This window comes from Drosophila gunungcola, assembly GCF_025200985.1.
Source record: "Drosophila gunungcola strain Sukarami chromosome 3L unlocalized genomic scaffold, Dgunungcola_SK_2 000002F, whole genome shotgun sequence".
NCBI classification, from domain to species: domain Eukaryota; kingdom Metazoa; phylum Arthropoda; class Insecta; order Diptera; family Drosophilidae; genus Drosophila; species Drosophila gunungcola.
Genome location: NW_026453178.1, coordinates 6,715,646 through 6,741,111, shown reverse-complemented (window position 1 = coordinate 6,741,111; position 25,466 = coordinate 6,715,646). Strand labels below are relative to the sequence as shown.

Here is a 25,466-nt window from a genome sequence, read left to right as displayed (position 1 = left end):
CCTACCTCAATGCGAGACCCTGCCCTAACCAAGAGAAAATAACCCAAGCCAACTTAAAAACACAGCCCCATGGCAATCTCTCCGCACGCATATTGCTCATACGCACCCGAAACACGGAAGTTGAGGCCCAATAAGTGAAACCCCAAATGAAGGCCCAGCAACCCCCGAAAACTGAGCAACCCTTATGCCACCAAAATCTCCATAAACTCCCCCTCGAACTGCCCCAGTCCAGAATTTGTTAACACCCCGCGAAAACAAAAACCCTAACAAAAATCCGTACGCGCTATTCGCTTTTGCCTGGCTCATTCGCATTTATTTTTGTTTATTTATGTTTTGCTTGTTGTATTCTTCGCCTCAGCTTCCTCGTACGCAGTCGCTCTCTCTCTCTCTCTCTCTCTCTCTCTCTATCTCTTTTAGGATCTCTCGGAATCTCTCGCTTCCATTCTGACCACCTTTGCAGCCAGATTCTCCTCTCATTTTTCATAAGGTTTTCACTTTCGTTGTGCAGCTTTTTGCGCGAGAGCCGACTCACAATTTTTTCCGCTCTTTTCTGGTTCTGGTTCTGTTCTGGCTTTCTGAGCTTTTGCAGTTTCAGTCAGAGAAAGTACGGCCAACGAAACGCAACGGTTGCGAACATATATATATTCCAACCAGCCGCGTTTTAACCAAATAAACAAAAAACACAACTAGCCGAGCAGAAGTGTGAATGAATTTGTAATCGAATTTCCAAAAAGGGAAAATACAAAAAAATTAAAAGAATCGGTGGAAATGTGCAATGATTATGGGATCACGCCAAGCTCCCTTATATAAGCGAGAGCCCATTGTCAAGGGCGCCAAGTGTTTGCCACATTGAGCCGTAGTCGTAGTCGTGGCCGTGGCCGTGGCCGTGGCCGTAACCGTGTCCGTGTCCGTGCATCGTTTTCGTATTGTATCGTATCGTATCGTATCGTATCGTGAGCGTCCTTGTCCTTGTGCAGGCCGAACAGCTGCTTGGGTCCTCTTTCCCCGACACCGACACCCCTCCCTCACCCCCCCATTCGTCCTTGTTCTTGAACCATAGTCCTCCAAAAATATCTGCTCCTGCTGCTGCCACTGAAAATCGACCTTCCCGGGCGCCCAGGCCCAGCTGTTGCTACCGACCACCCACTTAAACTCGGCCCTCAGCTGTTGGCCATACAACATATACAGAAAATAGCTGAAATATTACTAGAAAAAATGGTAGAAAAGCGAAGCTATCGCTAAAACAGCTGTGCAATTCCGGCAAAATAATTTTATTCGTCATCTCGTCGCAATGTGCTTCAATAAATTGTTCCTAATAAACAAATTCGCCCAGCGTTTGCCAGGCACAAAGGTCAAAAGTCAGCAGAGACAAGTGTAAGGGCCTAACACGTTAAACAAACAACAAAATAAACGAGTAAATCAAATAAAAATCAAAGTGAAAATTCCAACTCAGAGCTTAAAGCAGTTTCATTATTAAAAATGACACTTTAAAATCTATCAAAGCTCACACAACGCTTGCCAGCGAAAAGAAAATTACTTAAAAAAAAATCAATTCAACTATATTTTTCTAGAGGTGTTTAAAAATAAAATAACCAAACTACTCCACGAAAGTATAAGATCGGAAATCTTAATAAAAACAAAGTGAACAAAAATTACTGCTCAGGTTTTAAAGTTTATAACAAAGAAAAAAAAGCAACTTAAGCGTTGTGTTTCATGTGCAAAATCTTAAAAAATATCTATACAAAAAAACTCATATATTTTTGGAATAAAATTACTAAAACCAGTTGAAATAATAAATCTTGTGAATCGTTTAACTTGTATAAAATATAAAGTAGTATAAGCAGTGAATATATATAATTATAAAATCAATTTGTAAACAAACAAATAAAAGATTAAACCTTATACACCTAAATACGATCATCAAATAAATATTCTTATACTTATTATTCAACGATTTTAATCAATCAATACATCAATCAATTTAACAATCAACCGAGCGACTTACTTCAATTTGCATAAAAGTAAGTGAAGCTAGTTTTGCAATTCAAAACTATAGGTTTTAGGTTTTAAATGTTATAATCGAAAGAATTAGTTGATGAGCATTTTTTCGAATGTTCCATTTTTCTAAATTAAGCTCTAAAACGATTTTATCCTTCGCAGCTACTTCAAAGAAATACCTACAAACATACTCAGACGCTGCTGTGGATCGGTCGAAGCATAAATCAGCAAACAATAAACCATCAAGTATTATTAGCAACTAAAACGAACTCAGACTCGGAATCAGCCTCAGAACTCTCAGCACGAGATCATCAAACTTAACTCAACGCAACTCAGTCGAACTCATCTCATCGTCAACGGAAGTAGCCTCAACCAGAATACAACAGATATATTTAGACATATGGTAATGATCAAGCAACTGTGGGCAGGTATATAGAAACAACGCTAAGATAAACGTAAGGACTAAGGACACCAACAAATTCTCTAGGATACAATAGAATACAAGAAAATACAAGCAACAAAAAAACAAAAACAAAAAACAAGAAAAGGACAACTTTTTCATGCAACTTTGAAGGCTGACAAAACTAATTTTTTGATAATCCAAAAGCAGAAGCGAACAAACAAATTACAAATTACCACAAAAACAGCAACAACAAAAAGCGTAAAGAAGAAGAGACTGATTTTAAAAATAAAGGAGCAAGCAGAGGAAAGGACAAAAAGCAGCAGAAGTGAGGCATAAGTGATTCAGGATCAAATCCAAACAAAAACAAACAAAAAAACAAGCAACAAAAGCAACTTTCCATACAACATATTTAAATTATATCTAAGACAGATTGATAATTTTGTGCGATTATCCCTATTTTGATATATCATGTTGAAGAAACTCAAATGCATGGAAGCGGTCCAGGCAGCAGCGGCTGCAGCATCATCATCGGGAGGATCCGGAAGTGGTTCGAGTTCCGCCACGAAGCTGATCAAGACCGAACCCATTGACTTTGAGATGCTGCATCTGGAGGAGAACGAGCGGCAGGGTGACATGGAAAGGGAGCCCAGTAGCAGTAACACCTTGACCCCGCAGCGATACACCCACGTGCAGGTGCAGACCGTGCCACCACGCCAGCCCACGGGTCTGACCACGCCCGGCGGCACCCAGAAGGTCATCCTGACCCCTCGCGTGGAGTATGTCCAGCAGCGAGCCACAAGCTCAACGGGCGGCGGTGTCAAGCACATATACAGCCAGCAACAGGTGGGCTCACGATCCGCACCACCCGAAGCCACTGCTCTGTTGACCACTTCCTCGGGCACGCCCCAGATCATCATTACCCGAACCCTACCCTCCAGTCAGCACTTGTCGCGCCGCCATTCGGCCAGTCCCTCGGCCCTGCACCACTATCACCAGCAACAACAACAACAGCAGCAGCAGCAGCAGCAGCAACCACAGCGACAACAGCAATCGCCACCCCCGTTGCACCACCAACAGCAACAGCAGCAGCAACATGTCCGCGTTATCCGCGATGGCCGCCTGTACGATGAAACCACTGTGGTGGTGGCAGCACGCAGACATTCGGTATCCCCACCCCCACTGCACCACCACTCCAGGTCGGCGCCTGTGTCCCCGGTGATCGCCAGGCGGTGTGCTGCCGCCTATATGGAACAGCAATATCAGCAAAGGCAGACGCCACCGCTGGCACCACCGCCACCGCCTCCGCCACCACCGCCTCCACCACCGCCACCCCAACAACAACAACAACAGCAGCAGCAGCAATACATTTCCAGTGGTGTTGCACCACCCACGGCAGCGGCTCGCAAGTTTGTGGTTAGCACCAGCACGCGACACGTGAACGTGATTGCCGCGAATCAGTTTCAACAGCAGCATCAATCGCAGCAGCATCAGCAACATCAGTCGCATCAGCAACATGTGATTGCTAGCGTTAGTTCTAGTAGTAGCTCCTTGGGATCAGCCGGCTCTTCTTCTTCGCACATCTTTCGCACGCCCGTGGTGTCAAGCAGCAGCAGCAACAGCAGCGCCAACAACAACAACATAGCGCACAGCAGCAATATGCATCACCAGCAGCAACAGCAACAGCAGCAGCATCAATCGAACCTGGGCAACTCGGTGATGCGGCCACCACCGCCGCCGCCTCCGCCCAAGGTCAAACACGCCTCCAGCTCCAACAACAGCAACTCAAGCAGCAGCAACCACAACAACAACAACAACGGCAGCAGCAGCAGCAGCAATGGTGAGGAGCCGTCTAGCTCGATTCCAGATCTAGGTAAGTTTCTGCCCCAAGACAACTCACTCGAACTGTTAAACTAGCCACCCGTTGACCCTGACGGCACTTGTCGATCGCTTTATGGTCGTACAAGCGGTTGGCAGGTTCCTACAAAACAAAAATATATACGAGCACTGGACTACACAAATATAATTGTTATTTGAGGTTGCCAAATGATTGCAAAACAAAGATAATTGTTATTTTTAGGGGAAATATCTACCTAAATGCATCAAGCATTTGATTTTAATTTTTATATTGACAAAATGTTTTTAATTTATCTTTGGTTTTTATGGACACAAAAGAAACATGGCACAATACTTAATGGGAAATCCAAGATCCAGTTTACACTTACAGAATCTTTCTTTATCATATTAATATTTTCACTTACTTATTAAACAGCTTCGAAATAAAAAAGTAAATCTATTTTTAAAATCAGCTGAGTAGTGTAAAACTGGGCCAGACAAACTCGGCATGTAGGAAATTAAAATGTACAAGTATTCACTTATGAGTCAGCGGTTAATAGAGCTGTTTGTACAGTTAGTCGTTGCACATGAGACATTTATTTATGTATGTATATATATCTATGGAATAAATGGGAGTAACGGTAATGTTGCAACCAACAAAAGGTCAAACTAAATATGAGTAATTTTACTTTCTAGACGAACGAAGCAAAAAACAAGTAGAGTAGAATATTAATTGAAGCACGTTTTGAAAATGGAATGCATTAGGGAGTTGGGTCAATGGGTCATAGTATTAGGGTATTGCATCTATAATTGTTTGTCACGGTATATTAGATGTGAATGTCTGTTCGGGAATTCGAATTATACTTCAGTGGTCCGATTTAAGATTTGTGTTCCAAGGCCAAAAACATTTCATCTGAAATACTTTCAATTTATCATTGGATTACCTCATAATTTAGGATTGCTTTTTGGGAATGATACATAAACTCATTTATACACGTACATATATCGTCCAATCCAATCATCTGCTGCACCTCAAATCAGAATTTTTATTTTAATTTAATTATCAATTTAAATTGAAATTGTTTTCGGGGGTTGGTCAACAATCTGCCCCCCTCCCCTTTTCAATTCTCGACACACTTTTTAGCATTGCCAAGGCTGCGAGAAATATATTATATATTCCTATATATATTTGTGTTAATTTTTTGTGTATTCAACAACTGCTTCTCTCGTTCTCTCACCTTGAACTTCAACTGGAATAAACTTGCCGCTCTGTCTGCTCTTCTGCTTTCCTCTGACGTTATGTCTGACTTTTGTTGGTTTCGTCTCCAAATTGGAATTAAATCTATATGGGTGAAATTGCGTATAAATGAAATATATACAAAATTTGCATTGTTTGCCGACAGTAGGTCTAAAATTGTTTCTTTTTCTTATTTATAGTTACATTTGCAATGCTGATTTTACTTTTCCGCTTCCGTTTTTCATGTCGATACTTATTTGTAAGTTACAAAAAATTCAAAATTAAATAGTTACTGTGTATTTAAATATTTTATTTTTAAACTTCGTTAGAAATAAGGAATTGATAATAATAAAACATTATGCAATAGTTTTATTTGTTGTATAATTAAATCTTACGTTTGATAGCCAATTTATATGCAAATACGGCATTATATTAATTACGGTTATTGTCACCTAATAATAGCTAATTATCTAACTTCCCCACTTTGTTGGGATTTCCTTATAACATTATTCGTTTTATTTATGAGACTTCTCAGGCTTTTGTTTCCATAAATAATTCACTTTCAATTTTGTTTTGGTTTCGAAGGGGGGAAGAGCTTAAATTAATCACATTTCTGTTTATTTTTCTACCTTAACGATCAAGCGTAGTGCGTTGATTATGTGACCAGCATTTTTTTTAATACAGGTTAAATCATATGTTTGGATCGGGATTTCCAGCTAAGTGAGGAACCTGTTCCACGAATGCGAAAGAGATACGAATGAAAGTGACAGTTGAGAATGATTTTCGGGCTGAGAACTCTTGGTATTCTAATGATTTCATTTGGCTGAGCTGTGGGTTTTTTATATTTCGCATTGATTTTTTTATTTATTTATTTTTGCACATGCCTTAAGATACGCTTAGTTATACAATATGTATACGAGCGTGTGTGCTTATATGGAGAGTCGGGCAAGCTGAATTCTTGGACCACGGCTTGTTGTTCTTGCCGTTCTCCTTTGTTGCTTGGCTAATAAATAAACGAGTCTGCGAGTTGAGCAAATAAAAGTCAAGGCCAACGGGGCCGACTCGATAGATTTATTTGCCTTTTTCCCCGCCAAGCCGTCGGCTGTGAAAGTGATTGCAGATAGGCTACCGATTTCCTACCTGTTTTCGATTTTTCCCAGTTGTTCCCAGTTTCGGAAATGCTCGATTGTAGAGCAGCAGCGTTTTCAATGTCAATGCCAAACCCAATCCGAGACCTTAAGCACCATGCATCACACCTATCAGCAATGGGTCAACACTGGGTGCTTGTGTGTGTATGTAGAGCACTCATAAACGTCCATATTCCCCATGAAATGTATTTTTATTCCATTGTTATCATTTTGCGCAAGTGACAGGCGGCAATTGCCGCACATAAACACACAAGGGATAACGAAAGAAATTAAAACAAAATATTTGAGAAAATCATTTTAAGCATATATTTTCATTTTATTTTTTTTAAATATTTGTTCTAAATTGTTTTCTTATTTAAAGAATATGAACTAAGAATTAAATCATTGCAACACTTTTTTTTATTTTAAATTAATTATATTACATGTTAAATTGGATACATTATTTCTTTTTTATGTTTATTTTAAATGTAAAAAAATATTTCAGAATTTCTCGAGTCGATTAATTACCGATCATAGTCATAACCAAAGCAGTATGAATTGTTTACCTATTTAAATTTGTACCCCTATCACTTCACTTTGACAACTTATTAGTGAGAAAAAGTGGAATTCGTTCGAGTAAGCCAACTGTTGTGTAAACAGTTTTATTAACTAGTATATAGTGTTATGCAAAGAGTTGTTCAAAATGCCATTTTAACTATTACCTACTGACACAAAAATCTATACCAATTTAATAATTTTTTAAAAACTAATGAATAAAAACACATGGTTTGTTTCCATTATTAAATTTACTTAAGACTTATCTGTTGCATAACATGAATATATAAATAAATTTATATCCTGTGTTATTTCATATATTTTTTAATTGAACCCATTAAAATGCCTGAAACTAGCTCAGTAGCTCTTAAACTATAACTTGATTAGCAGAGGAAATGTTTGGCATATACCGAGATGTAGAGCAAGCGCAATTGCCTTATTGCGTTCTGGCCAACTTTCAATTGAGTCATTAGCAGCGTTTTGACTTATTTTTCCGGATTGCCTGGCCTAGTCCCAGTCATCAGACGACCTTGCCAGTGAAAATGCGCTCTCCCTCAGACTTACATAACACCCACAAAGAGCAAACTAAATGTTGATTTTTGCTCAGAACCAGCACTTATATTATTTAAAAGAACAAAAGGCAAATGCGTAATTTGTTAAGGATTGGTTGTACCATGTGCAAGTGAATAAATAAACAGATTATGGCCTATAAAAACCGATCAACGATCGTCGGAGAGGTGATGCGTTGGGGGTTTTTCGACCTTGAGGTTACACAAACTAATAATAAATATACCTACTTGTTGCTAATTTCCCTTCAATACAGAAAGTGTAATGTGTAAATGAATATTGATTGAAATTATAATACACACTATAACCACAATGTATAAATTTGTGATGATTAAACTATTAAGGCAATAATATATTAAACGATTCTTGATTTTAATGAGTTATAAGGAATTAATTTCATGAGGAAATCAAATAGATTAAACGGGATTGAAACTTTTTAAATATTTTTATTGAATCGATTACATTTTTGGTAGAACAAACCATTATTGTTTCGTTTTCCAAAAGTCATGATGTTACAACTAAATTTTGATTGAAAAACTGTATTTATTATTTAAATAATGTGGATCAGTCAAATTTGCAATACCTCTTTACAGAAACTTTCTAAATGTATTTTCTATAGTTTTTCTCGATGGCCCTGAATTACGTTCAAACATATTCGCATAATTACCCAACACTTTATTGAACAGATTGATTTATAACTGTTGTACTCACTGAACTATGCTTAATTCAAATGTAATCACCCCAACCCAAACGATTTCCACTATAATTCAATTCCAAGTCGTCAAAACATTGATACAAAGTCACGCCAAGTGCAGTCTGGTTATGGCAATTTTTCAGTTACTTAACCGAACACAGATAAACGGGCTAACAACAAAAATAAAAAAAAACAGTTAACAAAAGTATCTAGCGGATAAAAATGCCATGCGAAGCAAAACAAAACCTGTTCTAATAGCAACAAAAAATCGAAACATAACAAAACAAAATCGCAACAACCAAATGCAAATAAAAAAAAAAAAAATAACATACAATGTGCAATTGTATAAAAATGCGAATTACAAGTGGGCGAGCGCAATAAAAATGTTAGAAAAGAAATAAAAAAAAAACACAAGGTCATCGAGAAGCGGAAGAGAAACACAAAAGGCAAAAGCAAAAAGCAATAGCGAAAAGCAATAGAAACAAAAACCAAGCAATAAGCACAAAAAAAAATGTGACACACTGAAAGCGAGAATACAATAATTACACACACAGTTGTATGGGTGTTTATGGGTGAGGGGGGTGAACGGAAAGGAGACGGGGGTGTGATGGGTGGGAGGGGGACGGGGGGCGGGGCGTAGACAAGTGCAGGCGTAACGTAAATCTAGAACACTTCCTGAACGAGCAAGCGAGACGGCGTAAACAATTAGCGAAAAGTGAATTTGATTACAGTTGCAACGGGGCGTATGAGTGACGTACTTGAGAGCCGCCTTCCATCTAGCTATCACCCTCCCCCTCTCGCGCCTTCGCGCCATCAACGTTACAATCGCATTGAAACTGAGGCTGCGTAACGGTACCGCACTAGGCCAAATTACAAGGTCGCGCTGGTAATCCCAAACCCAAGCGTTATGTCCTCCCAGCGATTTTTCAATGATTGCCAACTAATGTTGCATTCTCCGATTCGAGTAACGGCCACAGAAAATATATAACGTATATCTATACTATACAAAATTAGCTTGTTATACATATATATGAATTCTTTCATTTGAATAACAACCGTTAAAGATGCTTTAAAAAAATATTTCTTAACAAATATTAATAAACTAGTACTTCGTAGCTCAGTGGTAACAACTAAGCCATGACCTTTTTTGATTTTTTCTCAAATAAAGTCGAAAGTTTTTTTTTTTTATATTTCAGTTTTTTTTTTTGAAAAAGTGCTAAAATATGAATATTTGAGAATATTGGACGAAATACGATTAAACACCTAAACAAATTTTTAAGTCGCATAGATTAGTTAAGTATCTGATTTAATAAAACATTGTTTGAAAATATTAAAAACATTTAGCCAACACATTCACTTGATAATATAGTATAATTATAATCAAATCTGTTAATATTGAAACAAATTTATTATACGTTATAGAGTTAACAAGTAAAAATTATTTATGATTTAATAAAACATTGTTTGAAAATATAAAAAACATTTAGCCAACACATTCACTTGATAATATAGTATAATTATAATCAAATCTGTTAATATTGAAACAAATTTATTATACGTTATAGAGTTAACAAGTAAAAATTATTGCAAGCCGACCTTTTATTGCCATTCCTTTTGTTTGTCTTGATTTTTCACAAGGTTTTATCTATAAATGTATACAACCGTCAGACCGCACTTTCAATTTGGTTCGAATATTCCATTCGAATATTGGATACAATCGAAAATTCTCTTCCAGTTACCTTTTGGGCCAGGTTTCCCTTACATATCTGCATAATTTCACTGCGCAGACGCAATGTACAACTAAATGAAAATGGGAAGTTACAATTAATGCATTTTAATGGAATAGGTGGTTCTTTACTCAAATGTTTACTTTCTGGGAACATTAAACATAACTATAGCAGCTTTTTATTAATTATTAAATTAAAACTGCAACAATGTTTAATTTTACTAGCCTTTGACTTATAGTGGTCAGAAAAAGTTTGTAAAGTAAGAACATTTTTAAATTGCCAATATAATAGCGTGATTGAAAAAACATTGTTTTTAAAACTTACCTGTCGTTATGATAAACAGCCAGGTGTATATTGCAAAGAAATAGCTTAGGACTTTTCCAAATTTAAAAAGCATCTTTGAGTTCTGCATCAGTTTTAAATAAAACATAAATTAAATGCTTTTATGAAGTTAACTTACTATTCTCATTCCCAGCAGCATAGAAACCCCTGCCAAAATATACAGTATGGAAAAAATCATTATAAAAGAGACATCAACCCAGGCAAACAACAACACATTTTTATATTTTTCTGAATCCATTGAAGTAGTTGTATAGCTGACTAAATTCATTAACATATTTATATAATTGGTAATATCAATTATAAAATACATCGCGTAACCCACACCAAAGGTACCAGTTAGAATACACCATATTGAATAGAATTTTGCCCAGCTGGATGCTGGTATTTTTTCACAAGACTGACACATGATCCAAAATTTAATAAAAGTATATTAAAAAAAATTTTATTTGTTGTGAAAAATTAATCATAGTGGACTACGATCTAGCAATTTGGTTGAAACTGTATAGGTTTCTATCGAAAGATGGTGATACAAAATATATATATGTTTTTTTTAATTGGGTAGTTTTATGAGACAAAAGTCATAATAAGTTATTAAAATAATGGACTTTCAACATTAATCCGAACATTATTTTGTATATTTCTGGTTGATATATCAACAAATATTTAACAATCTAAATTATTTTTACAACTGTGAGGTAGAGCTTTTAATAGTTTCACTCTTTTTCATTCCCCGCTCGTGAAATGTAACTCTGTCACTATTTCTATTGTGATATATTTTTACATAGACACGTTCCGTGTTTATTGCGATGGTTTTAAAGTCTGAGTCAGTTGGTGGAAAGCTTAAAATTTCTTTTAACTAGCACTAGCAAACTGAATCATTTCAGCTTGAATTAGATGACGAAATGATGGAAAACACTATGAGCACGCAAATTCTCAGACATAAATTCGAGCATACTTTCAAGGTATCATCAAAGTGAAGGTCGTTTTTATTTGGGTTTCTCGGAAATGTTTTTTTTTCGTGAATCACGTTTTTAGATCTAGAAAAATAATTCCAAAACAAAATTTAAGATCAAAACCATTTTCTTAAAGCTAAAGCCACTTTTAATAAATATGAGAACGGATTTTTTGTCTGACAATTGATATTATATGTTTCCTAATAAAACATTCTGGCATTTAAATTTCACCACGTGATTCTTCTAAACTTCGCTGCACTACAGGATCATATAAAGCAAATTGAACTAGTTTGTGAACTTGGTGCTAACTTTTAATTCCTCTTGAGTCATATTTACACACAATGACTTGCCATCCCCAATGTTTATGTAAGTATCAACGCCACGACATTTAAAAAACCACTCTACATTTCATGTGCCACCCCGTAGCTGCCCTAAATTGTACATTTAGGTCATGAACCGGAAACGTCTTAATTACATGAAATAACTGAAGCTCAAAGTCAATTTAAATGCACCGCAAAAGTGAAAAATGCAGAATGAGTAAGAAAATCAAAAGTGCAAAAAAAAAAGTGGAGAAAAAAGGCGCAGACAGCAGAGAATTGCATACATAAAAAACTCGAATCAAGTTAAATAATTAAGCTGGCCAACAAAGCAGAACAACAGGAAGGGAAAGAGGGAGACAGAAAAGCGGGAGTGAAAGAGAGAGGGAATGGGCTAACAAAGGGCCTGGCTGGACTCCTCAAAAATAAATAACAAACAATTCGAAATGAAATCTCTGCAGACAAACGCAAACAACAGTCGCCCAAAAAATGTAGCTTAACAATTTTGGATTCGACCGAAATTCGGCATCTTTAATTTATTTTTTCTATAGGTTGAAGAAGAACGTAATTTAATATAACAGCATTTTCCTTTTTTTTAATTATAAGGTGATATTTTAACATTTAAGCTATTTTTTTTAATATGTTTATTTTTGAACCAAACTTAAAACAACTTAATATATTTAGAGGGAACTTAACTTGTTTACGGAGGCGTTGAACACAATATTTAACTCCATCATAGTTTTTCATGCTTAGCTTTAAACTCGAAAATATAATATTATATTATAATAGAGTTTATCTTCAATATGTTTTGAATTTTAACGTAGCATTGTTTTTATTCATGAACAAAAATGTTAGTCAAATTGTAAAATTGCTTTTATTTTTATATGTTAAAATTTTAAGGAAAGCTTAAATATAAAGCTATATATCTGACTTTAAAAGTGCCTTTTATTTATTAATGTTAGCAACACAAAATGGTCTGCTTAAAAATTCCCACTGTATTAAGAACAAGTATCTCAAAAACAAGAACAATGGCAGGGACGATAAATCGAAGACCTTGAACTTTGGTACCAACAAAAGCATGCAGAACAGTTCAAGCATCGAAGAAAAAAGGCTGGAAAAAATCAAAATCGAGATGAAGAAGTGGCAACAGTACCAGCATTAAATCAACCAGACCAAAGGTCCAATGTAGGGCAGACAGAGAAGGATGGCAACAACAGTGGAAAGAGAGGGGAAGAGGGAGTGAGTACGTCTGGTTATTAGCAGGATCGGCGAATAATAAAAACTGGTTGCCGAGGGAGCTCATAAGGAACCTTCTTCTCAGTTTCTCAGGCAAGTGCCATTGACCTACAAGCAAAAGTCGTTGGCTTCTTGTGGATCGCAAAGAACGCAGCCCAGAGAGAGAGAGAAAGAAATAGGGGTGCAGAATGAGACAGCGAAAGAGACAGAAGCGGAAAAAGAAGAGATGCACAGAGAAAACTAATACTTTAGAAAATCAAAAATATTATATAAAACTAACCTACTCATCATTATTAGATCTAGTAGTTAAATATTCTTTGTACCTTTATTGAACTTTCTTTATTGAATGTACAATATTTAATGATCCTGGGAAATCACGATTATCTAAAACAATTTTTTTTGAAACGTTTGTAATTTTTTTTTTAAATGTTATTATTTGTATAAATGTTTAGTTAGTTAGTTAGTCATATATATTATTTTGATAATTAGATGTTAAACTTTAAAACAAATAAGTAAATTATACTTTAATCCTTATATTTTTTATTTGCTGTGCAAAGGAACTTTGGTTTGGTAGGTGGGCTGGCCTTGATATTGTCAACGACATGACTTCACCCAAACAACAAAAACAACAACACCGACTGAAAAAATTTAAAAATACAATATCGAATGAGGGAGATGCCCCGAAGGAAAAGGAAAGAGAGGGCGATAGAGCGTCACGCTTGGGACTTGGGGGCGCTATTTATATATTTTTCTCTTGTGATCTGCTTTTTGTTTATTTGCGCGCCTAAAACTCCCTCCACTCCCTCTGATCTCCTGTTTTTGCCACAAACTTCCAAAACCAACTCGGTGCGATTCGAATCGCGGCTGTACTCCAATCTGCAATCTGCATTCCCGTCTATATGCTATTGCCATCCCACTCCTGCCTGTGAGATATAGCTCAAGTGCAGTGCCCTTGACTTAGGTCAATAACACGGTTTGTTGACGGTCTTCAGGTTCTTTGGATAGCATTTGGGTTACCTTCAGTCGGGTTGGTACATACAAGCGGCTAACTAGGTGAAAAACAAAAATATTATTGAAATAAAATTAATAAAACATAAACTTTCAAATAACTAAACTCCAGTTACTATGAATTGCATACATGAAGAGTTTGTGTGTGTGACTTTAAACAAAAGCAACTCATTACGCGTAAGAACTTTTCTCTAAAATAAAAACTACATGTGTCATTTGCTTGCTTTTATAATTTCCAATTTTATAGTCTGCAAATTTTGATCAATAAAGGGTACTCTATTACTGGAAATTTCCTTTTGGACAAATTAGTAGCAATTTGCGTATTGTTGAAATTGGTCTTTAAAAATATGTAAGACCAGTGAATTTGACTGAAACTAAGTTTAAAGGCCAATATTGATTGACTTAATATGCAGGCCACTTGCGAAACCCACGGATAACCGGCAAGCGAGGACCTTATTAACCCAAACAAATACCGAAAGTATCCGCACACGTCGCTACTTGAAAGGCTCATCCTTGGACATGCCATTGCCACTTGACAGTGACCTTACAACCGCCAAACGTGGCACCACCCAGTGGTCTGTGCCACCCCCAATTTGACCCCCTTCAACCTTCAATGAGCTGCAGCTGCATAACCTTTGCCTTGCATTTCGAAGCGATGGCGATGCGCATGAACCTGACATTGAACGTGATGGCAATGAAAATTTCTTTCCCACTTCCGAGAGCGATAGAGAAGGCGGCGAGAGTACATAGAGCACAGAAAGAGAAGGCAAATATGGGGGTTTTGTGGGGAAGAGAAGAAAAGTTAAAACTTTGTACCCCTCAGGTAAATGGGGGCTACCATTTTTGATGGCATTCTACTACTAAACATTGTTGCTTTGCCGGGCTCTTAGTTCGGAATAGTTAGGGGCTGGGCTTTAGGGGTTATAGCGTGGGCACCCGACATTGTAGCGGAGGTCAGGTCAGGGCCAAAGCACTTGACATTTCTGCCCCCTGCCCCGAGCTAATAAATATTCCAGTTCCCTAGACGCTTCCCTACATATATGGGTTAGTGTGTCAGGCAAAAGTTTGATTGCTTATTTCTTATAGACTACATCGGATCGGTTGTAATATCAACACTACCTGGTGTCGTTGACCCACTAAAGGAAAGTAAACATTAGTCTGAATTGATTACAATAAGATTTCTGGGGAATAATTCGACATTTGCTCAGTTATAAGGTGTAACATTTTTATTTGCTTGTGCATTGCACATCGGGCAGCTGTTTGTTAGTAAGGGATACTATTTCACTTTACTTAATTCAAACTATTTGAAATGATTAAATTTTATATAAATCATTTATTACATAAAGTGCTGAAATTTCCGTCTAATACAACCATTCTGAATTTCACCTCTGCCCATAAGAAAATTGAACCAATTGATGGGTTTAATGGTCTTCCTCATTATCCCTCCCTTCATTTTTTGATTGAGCCCAATTAAACTGTAAGTTTAGAGTTACGAGTTAAGAGCTATCATCTTGTAACTTGCTTAAAACCGAATTGCATAGTTAAATAACTCGGTCAAGTTACATTAAACTTTGGGTTTTCGTAATACAATTGGGTTGACAAACTTTCAAAAAAAAAGGACCTTGGAAAGTAATGGGGGAAATGCAATACAAATTGTGTTCATAACACGAAATTAAATTACGATTGCTACTCTCACGTAACAGAAAAGTTCCCGCTGGTTTTCCTCGCTCTTCAGCAGTTTTGCCAGAGTGGGTTTTTACCTGAACTGAAAAAAATTGTGATATTCTAACCCTTTTTAACATAACTGCTAAATAAATACTGTAAAAAAATACATTTTTTTATTTTGTTGTTTTTGTTCTGTGCAACATAAATAAATATAAATATAAATAATATATTCATATGGTTTGGAAAAAGTCGCCCCTCTACCTTTAGGTTTAAATCTTCCACTATTAACCAAATAATTCAAAGGAAAAAGCTTAAAATTTTTTTTTTTTGTTGGCATTAATTTTTATAAATTTTTATTAATATATGTTAAGTAATTTATAATCGTAAATTGTCATATTAAAAATGGTTCACAGCCGGAATTAAATTGTCGAAAGATACAAAAAATATTAAAGTAGGCTTAAAGTTATATGCAGAGCAATGCTTCTCTTAAGTTGTGAAAAATCGAATACATTTTCTTTTCTATATTTTTCCGTGTATATTGCTTTTGCGGCTGCTGAAATTGACAAGTCCTTGTTCATGGTCAGGGCCGTGTTGTGGGCTGTGTGTGTATATGTGCGTGGGGGGGGGGGGGGTTTTGCTACTTGTATGTGTGGACTGCAAGATGGCAATGAAATGTGCATGCGTTGACAACTACAAATACGGCAACAAAAGTCTGGGCGCGTGCTCTTTGGATTGTGTAATGAACACACAAGGACAAGGATAAGGACGAAATGGACGGACTCCCACTCTCGCAATATTACTTTCCTCCTCTTGATACGTGACTGTGTGTTTCTTGATAATCAATGTCAATGTCGACTTATAATTGCCATTTTTCCTTCAACTACCAACACTTAAAGAAATGAGCATTGATTTTGTTTCCATTGATTTCTTGGTATTTTTTCTGGTAAACTAACCCAATTTTCTTTGCCCTCCGACTTTCTCAATCTTTTCCAATTTTTTTCTTCTATATATGGCTGTTTCATAACTTCTCCCCCTTTCGTTATTATTTTTACTGGCAAAATTTTGTTTTGGGGAAATATTCAATGAGAAGCCTTGGCTCACTTCCGTGCCTTGGGTAATTTCCTTGGCATTTTGCCCACTGTGCTGCCAGAGTTGCCACCGCAAATCCACTCACTCAATCATCAATTGTGCTTTGACGTAGCTTATAGGTCTGTATTGCTGTATTGACCTCACCCACATTACTCTATTTCATATGTATATATAGATTTCCCCACTCGACTCGTCCGTTTTGTGACATTGAAAATATATATTTTTGTCTCTAAATGCGGTGCAATATTGAACGATTTGATGTCGGTTAGTCGACCGCCAGTTTCCGCATCAAGTTTTCTAATAAACTTGGGAGGCTTGGGGAAAAGGGGAAAGATGGGCAGCTGGGCAGCTGGGATTACAGGTGCACGATGAGAGGAAACAAAATCTAAATAAACCTTAGTGCTATTTAAATGTTTCATTGACAGAAGTTAAATGATACGAATCGATTTGCAATGAGGAAGTAGATATATAAAAAAAATGTATTAAATTGATAAACATTATTTTTATGGTGACATCTATCGTTTTATTTTTTTAACTACCGAACGTTTTTTGTTAATGGGCCTTTATTGAAATGACCAATTCCATTCTATCAGATATATGTTGTAAATGTAAGGTAGCCGATTTTATTGTTATGTTGCTCGTAAACATAGAGTAAAATGTATTTTATTTATTTTATTTTAATTTAAAAAATCCGTAAATATAAAGTCAAATTAATTTATTTATATATATATAAATATATATATATAAAAATTGTTAACTTAAAATTTTAATGTATTCAAGATCTAATATTATTCGCTTAAGGTCTTATTTAATAATATGATTTCTAAAAATAATTGTTAGCAATCAACTTAAATAATCTTGATAATTATTTGCACAATGGGAAATCGCGTTTAAAATATGACCAGCTTGCGACACACTTGAGGGTATAATAAAAACTTATAATAATAATAACAAAACAGCCACAAAAAGGGGCTGAGAGAGAAAGATAGGGAAATGTATAGTGGGCAGGGGGCGGAGAGAGGCTGGCCTTGCCCGAGGTCTTGTGTAAGCGACTAAATGGGGACCTACGTAATGTGTGTCACTTGCTCCACACTCTCACTCACACATTGGCGCGAGAGGGAGGCAAAAAGTAAAATGAAAATAAATTGTGATGGTCAAGGTCGTTGGCATGTGCGCTTTGCGCAATATAAACACAAAAACCGGGCAGAGAACTGTGAAAAAGTGTGCAAAACAAATGGATAAATGTTGGGGAACTCTCGACGCGATGTCTGCAAATCTTAGAAGACCGAACTTAGGACAACCCACTGACGCCCCAAAATCTGACCCACATTATAATACTTATAATTAATCTCGCCTTTTCTTCTTTCATTGCAGGTATGTACTGAATTGCCTCTTGTTTCGGTTATCAGATCCAATTAAATGTAAGTCACTCTCTGGGATGTTGGTTAATGCCACTCAAAGTCAATTAACTGGCAATTAAGACAGGGCTTACCTTTGCCATAGGGCGCCCAGCCAATTATTACCCCCTGGGCAAGGACTCTTGTCCCCAAGTCGTTGCCAACTGGGAAGGTTGGCTTTTAATTTTCGACGTTTTCCAGTTTGGCGCTCGGAGGGCGAAAGCTCTGCCCTGAAGGTTACTTGCGATCAAGGGCAGCTCAATGTCGGATCCTTGGTGCAGGATGCGGCTGCACTACACTTGCAGAAAAATGGGGTTGCAATGTAACACTACAAGATAGGCATTTTTTCAGTTTGTTGAAATACATTATTAAAATATCAAGTTTGTGTACACGTGTACATAATACTAAATATAATAATAACTTGTTTTTAGAGACGTAACATGGGAAAAATGCCTTATTTTACACAGTATATTTTAGGAAGAAAATCTAGTCAGAATTGCCAATTATTCTAAATTGAATTTTCGTCTTGTTATATTTGTTAATGTAAAATAAATATTTTTATAAATTGGCCTTCGTTTAACTATTCAATTAAAACATTGACAAATCGAAAAAAAATAAGATTCATTTTTATATCAATTAAAGTCATATTGTATAAAATATTGTTTAATCACAGTTAATTTTTTCTGTGCTTCCACTTTTTTGTGGAACAGCTGTTCGTCAGTTTCTCCTTGCCCTTGCAACTGTTGCACTTCTTGGCGGCAACTTGTGGCTTTTCATCTGCACACGAATGCAGAAAGCTCTCTCTTCTCTTCTCTCAATTTCTCTGAGTGCACTCTCTCCAAATTGCAGAGTTGTCTATTGTTTGCACTCTAAACATTTAAATAGTGTCAGTTGTTTCGCAGAGCTTTTAGCCGCGACTTATAGCAGTGAATGCAACCTAAGTGCATATGGAAAAGCTTATGGGTGCTGTCGCTTTTCCATTTTTCCGGAAAACTTTTGTCTAATGCAGCTGGAAAATTTCTGATGAAGCTTTTCTTCGTTGCACTTTATGCAATTGCATTAAAGTTTCTCCACCTGACAACAGATGGCGTGAGGCACTATCAAAAATTATATTTTATTCTTAAAATAATAATAATTACAAATAGTAACTATTATTATGGACTTTGGACGGTTATACAAAATATTCTAGTTATTATAGATTTGTTTTTATGTTGTTTTTAAACTTTCAAACATATATCGATGAAACCAATTCTGATTAAGGAATCCGTTTTTGGTACAATTCGTTTTGTGTTGAATTAATGTTTATAATGTTTTAATAAGACGGTTCCATTTTTAAAAAAATAAATACCTTTTTGACCAATTTGTTGACTTATTTGTCTCTAGATTACCACCCATTGTTGTCCTCATTTAAGTTTTTAATAATCCAACATAACCCTAAGCAAATATCACATGTATTCACAGGCAAACTCGCTTAATAGCAAAAACGACCTTAACCTTGAGCAAACGAAACCATTAGTTAATGTTGTTGTTTATTTTCGGCTTCTCTCCTTTTTTGATGAATTTGCGGGCAGCAACAAATTTAATTAAGCGTTTCACCCAGCAGAGAAACGAATTCGAAATATTTCTCATGAACTTTGCACGTTTCTCCTCGGGCTTTTCCTTTCCTTAACGGACCCAAATGTTTCCTTACAATTTCTTACAGCCATTAAGTTCGGTTTGGGTGTTGGCAGGCGTAGTGGGCTGTTAACCGAGTTGATTGCTACCACATCCAATAGAAAGAGGCCTATAAATTTGGCACATAACTCTCACTCGCATTAGCACTTTGTCAATGTGCCAGCTTGCCGTCTCTATCGCTCTCGCACATACAAATCCATCAGCCTTTCTCTTTCTTTGCTTTTCTTTCGCTTTTGTTCCTTTTCGACCGGGCATGTGTCGAATTTCGATGGTGGCCTTGACTTTTAGTAACCTTTCGGTTAATTCTAGTGTTATTAATGGAGTAATTCGTGAAAATTGCTCGCAGTGCTCTTTCTCTGTTCCACTCGTTTTTCTCACTTTCATTATCGGGGTTTACTTTTCATGACTTAATTGAATTTACTGGTCGTATTGACAAGTCTTAATGTCATTTGCTTGCTTAAAAAATATGATTAATGATTTTAAACCGCATTAATGCTGAAGAGCGGAAAACATTCCCAAGCTGATAGGATATACAAATTTTCCCTTGCCCCTCCCTACATCTGCACTGTGATAAAAATTGTAACTTATTATTTATTTGCGTAAATTGAGTACGATTTTCACAAATCGGAACTTTTTAATTGTTCATATTTGATTATAATACCTATATTAAAAACAATTAATCTATCTAGGCATGACTCGTCACAATTTGTTTTAATTTAATTTAATGAAAACTTACATATTTTGTAAAAGTGTTTTAGCTCCCATTGTTTCCTCTTTTCATACCACTTTTCCAGCTGGTAAAAGCAAATTCATGGTCAATGTGTCAAACCCCCCCCCAAGCGAAGTCGAAACCCCCTTTGTAAGCTGCTTTGTACGCAGGCCTGTCAACCCAACCCCCCTAAGAACCACCCACTTAAATTCCTCCTTCCCTTTTGCAGCTCAAGTTTGAGCCTGTTGTGCTAGGTTTCTCTTTTTGCTTGTGCTAAAAATAACCCATACGCCCCATTGGCCCAATGAGATTTTTTCTAGCATTTATTTTACTTTTCTCTCGCCTTCTCTAAAATAAAAGCACTGGCGTTTCTCTTCCCAAGAACTATTTGTAGGGTCCTTATTATTTAGGCTCTGATGGAAAAGTTGGATTCATATTAACGCTTAAAACACGGGGCGTGTTAAAAGTCAGCTAGGCTTCAAGTTTCTTGGAATGTGTGTTCATGTCCTTTGGGATTATGTATATTTATATTTCAACATTTCTTATGAGTATTTGCGTTGCAATTTTGGGTCGATAGATGTATGAGTTTGCAATGTACTTTTTTTTGGAATTATTTGCTTTTAATGTATTGAAGAAATTAAATTCAAGTTGAACTAACAGTCTTTTCTTCGCTGTGTAAATTTAACAATCATTTTTCTATCCTTGATTAAATGATATTAGACCAGTAGAAGTTTTGTTTTATTATTGTATTTAGCTTTAAATATTTATTATATTTATAATATAATATCAATCAAGGACTTTTAACCTTATGTTAAATGCAAAACTTCCTGATTGTATTCCATCAAGAGTCCAACTCTCCTCTTTCAGAAAGCCTCCCATCTCTTTTACACAGTCGTGACCTAATGACCTAACTGTATACAAGCTTTCGTCGGCCTACTTTGCAAATGAAGGATACATAACCTCCCTCACTGTTATATTTTAGCCACCCACCCAAGTTTTCCCCCACCTTGAGCCAGGCAGTCAAAAATTTAAGGAGCCACATATGTTTTAGCTTATTGAAAATCAACAATTTGACGCTCCTTTTTTGACTGCCACCGCCATTTTTATTAACCTCCTAAGAGTATTGGTATTTGTAAAGCGTTTTGTTTATTTTTTCGCTGGTTCACCTAATGCGCATTAACTGTCAAAAAATACGTACGAAAATAAGAAGAGCCATCTTCGTGTGTGTGGTAATGTTTGCGGACTGCCTCAATACTTCCTCCAAAAGCTTTTCCGCATAATTTTCCCGCTTCCTTTTACACGAGCTTTCCCAATAAACACAGCAACAAATGTCGCACGCGCCGCAGCAACAATAAAAGCAACCATATCCGTGGTAACTGCTGATTAAATATACACATAATGTCAAAACACTGGCGAGAAAAATATGTATTCACAGATCTGCTTATACACACGAAACATACCTAAATATTTACAGTAGGCGCTCGAAAATCTCATGAGAAAATCAATTGTTAAATAGATTTGGAATTGTAAGTGTTTTTACCTTTACTTTCCCTCAATTAAGGGACAGTTAATTACAAAATTTGAATTTATTCATATTTATTAACAATTAGAAAAATTTATCAAAATATAAATAAATAAGTTTTTAAATAACTAAAATAAATAAATATTTAAATAACAAGTTAGAGAATATACTGAAGTCAGGGACCTAGAGCCTATTATTAAAATCAACCTCAAATAAATTAAAATAATTTTCAAAAAGTCTCTTGTAAAATAATACATTTTCTTAAAAATATTTTTTACAGTTAGCTTAGACTCTCCGAAAATTAATATCAATATATGAAAGGATATTTTTTGTAAACAGAATTCACTGTATATAATAGATTATTTATTATTTTACGTTCCTAAAAACATAGTACATACCAAAAAAACAGACGAAGAAAAGAAAAAAAATGCAAAAGCCCACCCGCAGCAGGCGTCGACGTCGGCGTCGCTGTCGGTGCTTTATTTGTTGCTTTTGTTGTTTGCCGAGTAAATAGGTGAACGACCGTCGATAATACGCGACCTTCAAAATAATCTGGGCCAAGTGCTGTCCCAGTATGCGGTGGTATATGTGTTTATGTGATTCTGTACATGTATATGTATGTGTATCTGTATCTGAGAGGGCCGAACATTCACGCACTCTCACTCACACTCTCTTCTGCGGCCACCCCCTAAATCACCCCCATTCCCATTATATTTACTCTCTTGCTCTCTAGCTTTTTCTCTGTTTGTTTTTGTGAATAACTTTTGTCGCCCGCTTTTGTTGTCTGCTGATTGGAGAATAGAAATTATATTTATGCGTTTGCTATCAGAATTTTTGTCATGAATACTAGCCATTTCATTATATTTAACCATTAAATATTTACGATGTGACGGAATGTGAAAACATTTATTTTATTATTCACTTATGTGTAATTGAGAGAGAAAAACTTATTGCTGCAGGAATTTGAATGATAAATTAGTTCTTTAAACGTAGGGACATTACAAAATATTAAACAAATTAAAAACTGAAAATGGGAGAATATATAATATACAAATTTGTATTTTTTTTGCGATACAATTAAAATCCTAAAACGGTTTATTTGAGAGTCATTTAGCTTTTTTCTCTTGAAAGCCCAGCTCAAAGCTTTTCCAAGCTTTTCACGCACTTTTCGTTACATTTTGAAGGGCCAAAGTCGTTGCACTTTATCCAGGACAATGACATGGCACGAATACAGAAACACAGAGTCACAAATGTACTGCGTCAGATGGCCCTATTTTGCATTAACGATATTTTCGGTTTGAATTAGAATTTGGAAATTGTCTTTCTTTCATTATTTCTTTTGCATAGCTTATGACTGCGACAGGAGTTGGGAAAACAGAGGGTCACCATTTATCGGCGGCTTCTGTTCCATTTGCATGAAGTCGATTCTCTTTAGGGGCAAGCACAGTTCATGTCCTTGGACGAATTTCCCCGAGAGTTGAATAGACATTGAAGGTTATCCACACTATAAATGTATATGCATTTTATGTTGATATGTTGAGTTTATGGGGAGTATGCATTAGGATACAGCATCATCGAATCAAACGATTTTATATGTTGTTGAGGTTAGTCTTTTGTATCTAAACATTCTTTTACCTTAAAACACAAAACAAGAACTCGCCATATAAGTAACATAAGAGTCGATCCAATGAAATTTCTAAAATTAATTCATTTTAAATTCTTAATTTCTTACACTACAAATATCCGTGTTAACCTTAGTCCGGCTGCCACCTTCCAATATCTAATAAAAAAAGGGGTTTTCCATTAAGTTAGCCCCTTCGCCTTTCAATTTTCAGTACTCAGCGCTGTTTGCCTAATCGAATCAGTGGCGAATTGCTGTTGGCTAAGTGCTTTTTATTTTCACACCGTTTGGCGACTAGCACGTTTAATAGAGCACTAGTGGTAGCAACATAAGCCGTTTTGCACAGAAAATAATATGTTTATTTTACTCGGACATAGAATTTTTTAGCTATTATTATTATATTTTAATTTATGACTTTTTTTTAAAAGTATGCAAAGTAATATGTTGCCTTTCATTTTTATAGCATACTTTTGAGACACAAATTTGTAAGTGTTTTGAAATCACCAAAAATTGTATCTACTAAAACACAGTTGAGTTATCAAAACTGATCTTCAAGAAGAAGAGAATTTAAGCACACCCTTCAAGCTTATTTAAATTTAGTTATTGAAGTTTTGATCTTCATTTGAAAATACATTTGTAATAATTTCGAGGGTGGTGGTCACTGCGTAATGTTTTTCTCAGTGTTCAGCAGCTTAAGTGTTTTAACTTCAACCCACACCCAGATGCTGCTGCTGGGCGCTGAGTGCAAAGCGAAGTGACCCTGAACCCGTGCATCGACACAGAATCGCTGGCTGCGACTGCTGCTGGCTGGCCGGGATTGTGCAACATGGCAGCCAAATCCGAATTGAGGGCAGACCCAGAGGCTCGGCCTCAGTGGGCGGAGATAATGGTGGCCCCCCTCCATCCCTCGATTTACGTGGGGAGTTGCAGCGATAGCAATGAAAAGTTCAAATGCGTTCGCTGACATTTTGCTAAAGTTCTCAATGTCACTCTTAGGTGGCTGGAAAATGCCAGGAAACGCGGGGATTGTAAGCAAAAATAGTGGTGACTTAGTTGCTGGCTAGGACAATCTCTATGTAGCTCAAGGATTCTGTCCCATTCGCGTTGCACAAGCCACAGACTATGACTTACCTAACCCAAACATTTAGTCTTTGTACTTTTTTTCTCTTAAATGTAGCTCATGTTGCTGCGCTCATTTAATAGTTCCTCTTGCTGGTTGATCTTAATAAGCAATTACAATAGTATTTTGTATCTACTTTTGCTAAAAATATCCTGGATTCTAGAAGAGTTATAAAAGTCTTTAGCTTTGTACTTTATTCAGCTAATGTTACAGGTTGCAGCTGTTCAAACTGTAAATAATATACATTTAAGTCTTAAAAAGATTCTTTGGCTCATAGCTTGGTTCATTCTGCCATGAATTTAATCAATTGTTATCTCTTTACTATTTTCTGTTATATATGAATTCTTTAGATTTTTATATTATAAATTTTATGATTTTTAAGCTTAAATAATTGACTTGTTGTAATAATAATAAGTTGTCTGCATCCAGACTATGGCAACTGATATGCTTAAAAGTAGGTAACATCAAATTAATTGACTGATAAAAGGTTTTTCTATTTTTAATTGGGATTCCTTTGGTGGCTGTGTTCTGGGATTTATTTAGCGGCTCTTTGGAAACTTTTTGAGTGGTTTCTGCTGTAGCTCTAGTTGCCTTTTGTTTTTGTTTGCTACTGGCCATCGACGAAGCCTTTCTCACGCCTCGTTTTTGTTCGTCTCGCTGTTCGTCAGTGCG

The 25,466-nt window shown here is 36.2% G+C and overlaps 2 protein-coding genes and 1 long non-coding RNA gene across 3 annotated transcripts in view; 2 read left to right on the top strand and 1 right to left on the bottom strand.

Annotated features, from left to right (window-relative positions):
• Positions 1-25,466, top strand: part of LOC128257326 (uncharacterized) — a 150,245-nt gene that overhangs the window by 26,997 nt on the left and 97,782 nt on the right. The window lies entirely within an intron of this gene.
• LOC128257316 (ecdysone-induced protein 75B, isoforms C/D) overlaps positions 614-25,466 on the top strand; it is a 105,175-nt gene continuing 80,322 nt past the window's right edge. Inside the window, exons 1-2 of the mRNA XM_052988275.1 lie at positions 614-2,021; positions 2,161-4,271. Coding sequence (XP_052844235.1) covers positions 2,870-4,271 — 1,402 coding nt within the window. The 5' untranslated portion in view covers positions 614-2,021; positions 2,161-2,869. The remainder of the gene's footprint in view (positions 2,022-2,160; positions 4,272-25,466) is intronic.
• Positions 10,153-10,907, bottom strand: LOC128257336 (uncharacterized). The gene is made up of 3 exons (XR_008267855.1): positions 10,602-10,907; positions 10,466-10,538; positions 10,153-10,214 (listed from the first exon to the last, which is right to left on the bottom strand). It is a non-coding gene; the product is annotated as an uncharacterized LOC128257336 (long non-coding RNA).